At 37.6% G+C, this 10,202-nt stretch overlaps 1 protein-coding gene across 1 annotated transcript; it reads right to left on the reverse strand.

Moving 5' to 3' along the window:
- Positions 1-126: 126 nt before the first annotated feature.
- Positions 127-7,090, reverse strand: rsl24d1 (ribosomal L24 domain containing 1). Its single transcript, XM_082160797.1, has 6 exons — positions 6,928-7,090; positions 5,892-6,005; positions 5,274-5,346; positions 5,128-5,191; positions 2,596-2,681; positions 127-475 (listed from the first exon to the last, which is right to left on the reverse strand). The coding sequence occupies exons 1-6, from the start codon at positions 7,006-7,008 to the stop codon at positions 408-410; spliced, it is 486 nt and encodes a 161-aa protein (XP_082016923.1). The 5' UTR covers positions 7,009-7,090; the 3' UTR covers positions 127-407.
- Positions 7,091-10,202: the final 3,112 nt, after the last annotated feature.

Consider the following 10,202-nt stretch of genomic DNA (forward strand, 5'->3'; position numbering starts at 1 on the left):
ATTGACATTTATTCAGTAACTGGAAATATGAACCATTTTATAAAACTGCTAAATTTGTAAAAAAAAAAAAAATTATATATGACTTTCTGTATTTCGGTGGCGACATTTACAAACATGAAAATTAAATGTATTTGAATTTTTTTTTATTGGAATTAAGATTTTGCACAAATTCCATCGAGTTGAAGTGTTGATGATCAGTTATATGGACCGTTACAACACACACAACTTCATGTCCAAAATAATCTTCAGCCACTAGAGCAAAAGGAAGGATATTTCCAGAAGGAACATGCACATAAGTCCCGTCGCCACCGCCTGGATGCTGATGAATATTCATGTTTATGTAGATCAGGATTCTCACTATCTCAGCAGAAAGAGTCTGCAAGTCCAGATGTGAAGTGTTCCTCGTGTCACTCATCCATGTGCACGTCTTCTGCCAGTTTCTGGACCATCTTGTCCTCCAGCTGTTTGGCTTGACCTGAGGAGAGACGGCAGATGTGACATTTAACAGACGTTGAGCTGCACTATTAATCTTTATAAGATGGAGATCTCCATTCAAACACCCACACGATCTCACAGAGAGAAGCATGAGGAGGGGAGTTAGCTAGAGGAGAGATGTACTAACAACCACTAACGTTATTCTTGAGAATATTACACACGACCAAAGAGACGACGTTCCGATGAACGGATAAAAGAATAGGGAAAAGGGGAAGGAACACGAAGTCCCTAAATTACGCCGGAAAAGCGTTTTAAAGGTGGTAGAAGGCAGAAGGGCTTCCGATCCCACATCCCGGCGGCTCTGTTTCTACTGGACAGGGTGAATCCAGTTTGTTTATTCAATGGTTTTTCCTTATGGTTCATGACTGTTTCAGGAAGCACGGAAGGGAGGGGATGGGATGAGGAGGGAGGGTCGAGCTAGCCTGTTTTGTTTGACAATACTTAAATACAGAGGTCCCAGAAATGATCTTGCTAGGGGGGTTCGGGGGGTTCATGCCCTCCCGAGAGAATGTAGATTTTCCTGATCTCGACATGTGCATTTTAAGGTGTTTTGAAGGCCAAAAAAATGGACGACAGTAGCTGTAAAAGCATGTCCGTGGGCAGTAGCATGAAGTGTTTAATCAGCAGACAGATTCTTAAACATGAGAAATCAGTTTAAATGTCGCAATGAATGATCCACACGACAAAATGGAAATGCAGAATGTTTATGCGTGTTGTTGACATTGACAATATACAAATCACATATTCGAAACGGGAATGGCCTTAAGAAATTATTCAAGGATTATTTTGCATAGATGTTACATTTCAATATCATATGCATTAGTATTCGTAAAGCAACACTGACATAGGAGATTGCATTGGCTAAAGTTGTTTGGATGCACGTTGTTTTATAACAAGGAGAGGCAAAGTTGTGCATTACAGTGCAGACATGACAATAAATGGCACATCTGGCACACTTACAAGAGCAATCAACTGAATACATGCCAGGTATAGCCTATCGGAGACTGGCATGCGATCAGTGCACTTGTAAACGAGAGCCTGCAGAATGACCGATCGTGATCTGACAATATCAGCCTCAGTGAACGCGCATGGTTGCCAGATACTATTGAAAAGACAGAGTAGAAAACGTGCTCTTTTAACAGAGAAGCTCTGACTGGGGTTTAAATGATTGAAATCTGGCAACCGTAAGCATGAACGCTTGTTAAAACAGTCTGTAATGTGTTGTCTCCTCCTTTATTCGACAAAAATAAATGGTTTTGTTACTGGGTACTGGGATAAAAGGTTATAGCTCAGATATAAACACTGATGTCTACAGTAGAGATCAAAAAAAGTAAATCACCACCGTGACACGATCGCACCAATTACATCATTACACCAGTAGGTGGCGACATGTGACTGTTAAATGTATTTGTCATTGAATCATTCCCTCGAGATTCACTCAAAAATGCAGATCCGGTACAACAGTAATTCTTTCATCCAGTAATAAAACAAGTAAAGTATTTATGATAAGGATGCAGGATATATCGGCCAGCTTATCGGTATCGGCTCGATGTGGCCGATATATTAAAGCAGATTAATAATGTATTATGTCCTTCAGCTGAGACACTTCAGATGCATGATGGTTCAACATGATGGTTTTGAATTGCTTGAAATTTGATTGGAATCACTTCAAAAAAGGAAAACACAGTTCAGTGCAACAAGTGCAGCTCGAGTCTGTCATATCGGCTACATAACATTATCATGAGAACATTATAATCGTGTGTTTGAGACGTGGCTTTAAATGGGGAGAGTTTTGTTTTTGTGATCAGGCTCTCAAAAATGATATCAAACTTTGGATTTAGATTAATCGACCAATATATCGTTATCGGCTTTCAAATATAAACAATTATCGGTATCGGCCAACATTTTAATATCGGTGCATCCCTAAGTTTATAAGCGAGTCCTTGAATCATTCATTCAGTAATTAACATTAAGTACACTGCAACATTTAGTCAAAACCTCCAGTAAATGACGTTATTTTGTTTAGTCTGATCAGAATCGTGAGGAAATCATGATCTGTTTGAAACCCAGTGTGTGTGTGTGTGTGTGTGTGTGTGTTACCTGCGTGTGGAGCTTTGATGAGGTGGATGTTCTTCTTGACTTCGCTGATATCGGCCGCCTTCTCCAACTCTTTGCCTTTCTTCAACCTGCGCAAATATGGACATGTTTATGGAGGAATCAAATTACTGACAAACGTGACAAGAAATGTAAGTTTCTGCAATCGGTCTCTTTTTCCCTCCATCATAAACGAGTTGAAACACAGCAAACGCTGTCGTGTTCTCTGGCGTCCGGATGCCGGTGTTCAGGAACACACTCGTGTGTGAGACGCTTCTGGAGGGAATTACACCGAATCATTCTGATCACACACACTTTTGCCTTGTCCAAATACACACACTCGTGGTCTCGGCCACTTGAGCGCGCGCACGCGACGGGAAGAAAGTGCGCAAAACTGTCTTAAAAATGGGACTTAAAAGGGTCACTTGTACATGGTGTTTGCAGTGTGTGGACACAACGACAAAAATCCATTCACTCCTTTTTTTTTTTATCCTCAAAAAGCCTGAACACTCTCAATAATCAAGCCGTTTTGGATTTTCTGAGTGCTATGCTGTCATAACACTTGATCTATGCTTTGAGAATATTAAAGACGCTTACAAGGGCTACGCAAAACCACCCCTCGGAGACTCAGATCACAACGCAATCCAGCTCGTCCCGCAGTATAAACACAAGCTCAAGACCAGCGAACCCGAGATAGAGACAGTCAAACAGTGGACCGATAGAGGCTGTGTTGACTGAACTGTGTGGGACATTGTCGTGAATACTAGTAAGAACTTGGAAGAGTTGACTTCAGTGGTGACTGACTATATTTGGTTCTGTGTGGACTGTATAATCCCAGAAAAAACGTTTAGGGTATTCCCAGATGACAACCCTTGGGTAAATAACGAATTAACAGTTGCAATGCACAGGAAAAGGAGAGCTTTTGATGAAAGCAATTCAGAAAGAGATTAGACATAACAAATGACTGTAAACAAATCTAAATGGCGGATTGAGGCGAAAATGAGGGGGAATAAACTGAAACATGCATGGCAAGGGATGTATACACAACTTTCCTGCGAGTTTTAATGGCCGTCGCCATAACACCCGATACTTCCTGTCGACGGTATCTCAGTTCCGGTTTAGCCTAACGCTTAATGAAGCTAGCACACAAGGGATACTCGCGCCGCGGTACAAACGGGTGAAACTGATTACAGACAAGTAGTAATGCTGACAGATTAAGCTCCTTGTGGCTCTACGTGTGCCGCTGTCGGGTGCACAAACAACACGCCAAAACTGATGGACTTTATGAATGGGAGCTGTTTCCAACATAACGGACCCTCTACGCAGAAAGAGTGTTTCTTGTACTTGGAAAAAAACTTCGGGTACAACTGTATATATATATTTTTTTAAGTGGTATGTTTATTGTTTTCAATAATGTGAAAATTAATTCAAGAATTAACTTGAATGTGCAGCAATTTGTACAAATAGAGAGTATGTAGGCCTACTATAGGCTATGTGTTGGAGCCATTAAATAAGAGCATTTAGTTTCATATTTGTTCAAATATTATAATGTAATTTTTTACATCTATGTTGATTATGAAAAGTGAACACCATGATAGGATGCATCGGGAGACATGGAGTGGCTCAGACATGATTTTGTTAATGGGTCAGACATGATTAAACTTAATTTTCTTCATTAAGTTTTGTTTTGTAGAAAGCCTTTCTTTAAAGTGAATTTCGTTTTGTATAAATTGTATATTAATTTTAATAAATTTTTCATCAACCAAGTAATGATCCTGAAAATTCAGCTTTGCATCACAGAAATAAATGATAATTTAAAGTATAATAAATTGAAAACCAATTATTTTAAGTTGTAATAATATCACAATATTACATTTTTTTTCTGTATTTTTGATCAAATAAATGCAGGCTTGATGAGCAGAAGAAACTTCTTTCAAAAACATTAAAAATAGTAATGTGTCCAAACTTTTGGCCTGTACTGTGTGTTTTCAAGGATTTCAAAGACCCGCGGGAACCCTGTTTAACCAATATATGTTACAAACTTTACTTTCTACAACACCTGTTTTCATCACTTAATTAGAAGCACCACAATTTTAAATGTGTGTCGTCACACAGCGACTACACAAGTTCTACACACACTTGCAGTCTTTACGCCTACTTGAACACTTGAGCCAAATAGAGGAAATACGTCATGCAAGTAGACAAGTGGTCAAGAGTGTGTGTATTTGGCCAAGGCAACTGACACCAAGCCAACATTTGAGATGCTGCGATGCCATTGGTCCACTGGTTACTCCAGTTATCCAATCACAGCCTCTGAGGCAAAGTCACATGAGGTTTGAGGGATTTATTCAGTAAATGTGTTTCCGTCACAGTTTCCGTCCTCTAATCGGATGAAACGACTGAGCGAATAAGTGGTTTATGCACATGATCAGATTTTAAGCGCATCTCGGCAAGGTTTTTAATGCAATATCCTAAAATGTGCATAAAAATATTGCCCCTAAATGTCAGAAAACCCCAGATGTTAAATGTTGAGCTCACCTGTTGATGATAAAGCGAGCCTGACGTTTGGTCTTGATGACCTCGACCTTCTTCATCGCCACCACTGTTCAACACAAACACACGGTTCAGGTTAAGAGTGGATCAGGTTCACCTCATTAACACCACAGTAAAGCCGTCGCACTCACTCGTCTTGCTCCACAGCTCTCGGTTGTATTTGACGGGAATATTCCTGCGCTTCTCGAACTCCAGCGCGTTATCCTATCAAACACAATCACCAGTATTAATGAGAGCTTATATATAACGGTTAGTTCCAGTCGTAGACTCTGGTCATGCTGAGTTATGTGCTTCTGTCTTCAGGTAGAAGATATCGATGCCCAAATGTCGACTCAATTGGTTTAAAAACTCTTTTGTGCCTCCATTAGAATCCTGAATGGCAAGTACAAAGTCGTATGGTTGTCTCTGGTTAGCACTGATTACTTTATAAAAGTCTTCTCTCCTGACTGACTCATAAAGACAGTCTTTGCCGCCATCTAACGGAGTAATAATGTAACTTCTGCTGCTGTTCACGATCAGGGACTATTTGTTCCAGCGGAAGGAAGGCTTTTAGTGATTTTACTTCATGAAAGTTGCATAGATACATGTTTTTCGGCTTTAATATTTGTAGTGTGTGGTAACCGTTATATAAGAGCAGTAAGGTACTCGAGGCGAGTGGTGTATCGTGATCAGTCACGGCTCGAGTACCTCATCATCGCTAACATAACCGCAGTGTAACAGGTGAAGTGCAGATGTGTGCGGTCTCTCACCAGCGTCAGCTCTTTGCCCGCTGATTTCCTGAACGCTTTGGTCCATCTGGTCTTTCTCGGGTTTCGCTTCTTCTTGAAGTTTCTGTGGCATTTAGATCTGCAGAACCTGAAAGACTTGAAGACCACAAACCTGTCAGGATTCACACTGATAAACACAGACTGAGATCGTGTGAGAAATACCATAGGCTTATTCTGGACATCATATTATCATGTGATAATATATTACAAATTATAGTACAATATACACTACCAGTCAAATTTGTAATGTTTTTAAAAGAAGTCTCTTCTGCTCACCAATGCTGCATTCATTTGATTAAAAATACCACAAAAAAAGTGACATTTTACAAGTAATATTGTGAAATATTATTCTACTGTAAATCATCTGTTCTCTATGTGAATATACAGTAAAGTGTAAATTATTCCTGTGATCAAAGCTGAATGTTCAGCATCATTACTCCAGTCTTCAGTGTCACATGATCCTTCACAAATCATTCTAATATGATGATTTGATGCAAAAGAAACATTTGATTATTATCAATGTTGAGAACAGTTATTAACATTTTTATTTCAGGATTCTTTGATGAATAGAAAGTTAATAAATAGCAGGAGAGACTTCTTATAAAAACATTAAAAGTATTACCGATCCCACACTTTTGACTGGTAGTGTAAATAATATAAAATTACATAAATAAATATTTAATTTAATTACTGATTAAGTTAAATTGATATCTATTACGTAAACTTATTTTATAAATTATGCGAAACATGTTTTTCCCATGTTTCCATTAGCTATATGTATTATGATATTGAAATGTTGCTGTCGAGTGTCGACACGTACAATCGTTAATAAAGAACACATATAACGTTACGAGTATGTAAACTCGTTCAAAAACACTTAATTCACATTTAATTCGTTAATAATAAACAATATGAAGTATCAATGTTAAACTAATCGTTGAAATGACACTCGTCGTCCGTATAAACACACACTGATATAAACACACACGCCAGTAATATCCATCGCCCGAGTGTTTACCTTGCAGTCGTTGCGCACAAACATCATCCCGTGTCCCGGATACACCGGAGCCGAGCAGAAATAACACTTCTCGATACGCATTCTGATCAGTTATTATTATTTAACTCGCACATGTGTCGCAGCGCTGCGGACACAGGCGGAAAAGAGGACGCTTTCCTTCCGCTTCCGGCGCATGACGTCATCACGCAGAGCACAGGCTCTAGCGCCACTGAGAGGCCTGGAGTGGCATTACCGCACATTCACACTCTACAATATTATATATATATATATATATATATATATATATATATATATATATATATATATATATATATATATATATATATATATATATATATATGAGTAATAAATCATGGCGACGTATGTTTTCCTGTTACTTTAACTCATCGAAATAATTTTTGACCCTTTCAATAACTTTATTTTTTTAAGTTATGTTGTATGAGATTCAACCAGACAAAATATTTGATTATACATTTAAAAACAATTAAGGCAGCAACTAAACTTAGTAGTAGTGATGAACAGTTTCGAAATTATATTATTATTTATATTACTTTTTTTAATCAATTTGTAGACGTTTTTAATGATACATTTGTAGGACTAAAATAAAAAGGAAGCGTTTTAGTTGATTGTCTCTAGCTCTCCATAAAACAAGCCCTAAAATGTAATTAATTAAATAACACATATTACACAGACACTTCATATTTAATGGTAATAGATGATTTGTTAATACACTTTCGATTAAACATTTGTAATTGGTTTGTAAAATGTTTGGCATGAGTTTTCATTGCATTTACACTGATCTGACCAGCAGGGGACGCCAGCGCGCGGCGTTTCGAGTGAATCATTTTGCGACTCGGTTCAATTGATTCATAGTTTCGAAAAGCTTCGTTTCTCCAATCATTGCTTTACCGTAGTGCTATTTTTGAAAAATCTAATATTTTAATGCAGTTAAAGCAGTTAAGGGGGGGGGATTACTAACAAACTAAAAAGAAAATAAATGAGCCAAACAGTGATTTTTGAGAAATATTTTATTATAACGTGCATTGTTCTGACCACTTTTTTTGGCATGTAATGGAATCAAACTGGTACAACATGCTCAACATGAAGGGCTTAAATAATCATAATACAAATTATAATAAATCAACAGGCAAATCATGATAACATCAAACTAAAAGTCCATTAAAGTTCCTGACTCAGAGTATAAAACACATTTCTTTGGCTGTTCAGGGACATTCAATGAGCAAAATCCTTCAATATGAACAAGCAAAACATTATAAACACAAATGACAAGTTCAAAATCACTCATAAGAATAAAAAATAAAAAAACACTGGAAAAAATACAGAGCATATTTAAGCATTTAATTCAAAGTTTTTGTGGTAGTTTTTTACATTCAGGAGTAAATTCACATTGTTTGAGACTGGTTTGGCACGGCACATGTTCAATACGCTAAAAACAAGGGTTTAAAACAGGTTTTCTGAAGATTTAAAGATGTGTGATCGTAGTCAAAACATTATGCAACTTTACAAAAGCAAAAGTCTAGTCAAGTCTACACAGGGGCAACCGTATCAATCTTTGGTATAGATTTAATTAGCTTTCTGAAATGATGATTTTGTGTCACCTCGATCTAAAGGGTTGTTTCAAAACTCTATGATTATATTTTCCCAAGTCACGTTATAAAATATTGTTCGCACAACAGTAAATACTGCAAATGTAGTTCAGCCACACTTCATTCAAACACTCAAAATCACACAGTCACAATCATACTCGATGTTGAAATCGTAAGATAAACCCAGTGAAGGAGGCAAACAACTCTTTGGATTCTAGCGTGCGTCACACCCGCCGCGTCACTACCATCTAAAATGGCGGCCTAGCGAAGAAAAATACAGCGCAAAAATCTGAGCGCTGGAACTAGCGTGAGGAAATTAACGTAAAGCTGAAATGCATTACTTTTGGCACTTTCAAATATACAGAAATATATAGTTTCTATCTTTGGAGGTTCAGCTCTGTATAATTTCACTCTTTGGATCAGACATCTTTCATATTGCAAACGATCCTCCCACATCATAAGGCCGTCGACGTCTTATAAAGCTTTTAGTTTGGTGAACCGACATCACCTTTTTTTGGGTTATTTTATCACTCTTGCAGAAAAAAGGTACAAAAAAACAAGCCTGAAAATTTCAAGTCGTTCCTCAGTTTGTATAAAACTAACAAAAACAGCGAAACACACCACAAAATGACTAATATAACTCGGTTGCTTACCGTAAACGAACAATCTGAGCCTGAGGGACAGATTGAACTCAAGTTGGGTTCACGCCATGTCGTCATTACCGTAACGATTCTGAAAAGCCGTCATGTGTTTGTAGAACTTGTAATTACAACGTGTACATATTCTGAGAGCTACAACTTTCACCCTTTTTCTGCTTCATATTTCAGTACAAAAGGTGCCAAACTTTGATAATTTAATTCTTGATGATATTATATTATATCATAGTGATTTCATAATGTCAAAATACAAATTCAAAAGCAAAACATTGAAAAAACATATATTTGGGAGTGGAAATGGCTAAGACTATATGTGCTCCTCTGCTGCCATCTACTGGTTATAGCAGTAATTTCATGTCTTTTTATCTTAAATAAACGTTTTTGTTTGCCACCAAGTGTTAGTTTTCCCACATCTTGAAACTTTTAAGTTTTACAAATGGGGACAATCTTTTGAAGGATGAACAAATAATGTTTTTTGTTCATCACATTAAAAATAACATTTAAACTGGGTGATATTTAGAGCTTTTAAGTTCTGAAAAAAGTTGTGTGAAGCACTTGATTGACTCAAAATGAATCAAAACCGAATCCTCCACAACGCAAACTGCGCGCAACATCACAGCTAACTCGACGAACATGCTTAAAACCTTAAAATATCGGAACAAGCTGATCTCGTTTGGCAAACGGAAAACGTTCATTTCACTCTCAAAGGATTGTGTACGATCCCCGAGATGGATCATGTAAAAGCATCTGACTATTTCTGCCACAATACCATGGTTACAGTTGGTGTTACTACAGTAAATCCGTGGTGAATGTTGGTGATTTGTGAATTGTAAAGCCTTCTATAACTTGTTCGCTCGTGGCACGATGCTTCTCCTGGTTTCCATGTCGGTGTTATTTGATCTGATTTGGTTTATAACAGAGAATTCTGTGATGAATTTGTGTTGAAAGGTTGCAAGAAGTCTGGAGACCTGCGGTAATTAAGACATGGCGTGAACATTATATTCTGCTGTAA

This window comes from Leuciscus leuciscus (assembly GCF_965113295.1).
Source record: "Leuciscus leuciscus genome assembly, chromosome: 25".
NCBI classification, from domain to species: domain Eukaryota; kingdom Metazoa; phylum Chordata; class Actinopteri; order Cypriniformes; family Leuciscidae; genus Leuciscus; species Leuciscus leuciscus.

Coding starts and splice junctions, on each gene's coding strand:
- rsl24d1 (XM_082160797.1), bottom strand. CDS start 7,008: ATGCGTATCGAGAAGTGTTATTTCTGCTCGGCTCCGGTGTATCCGGGA. Junction 6,006..6,927: donor TTGTGCGCAACGACTGCAAG/GTAAACACTCGG, acceptor GTGGTCTTCAAG/TCTTTCAGGTTCTGCAGATC. Junction 5,192..5,273: donor AGAGCTGTGGAGCAAGACGA/GTGAGTGCGACG, acceptor TGTGTTGAACAG/TGGTGGCGATGAAGAAGGTC.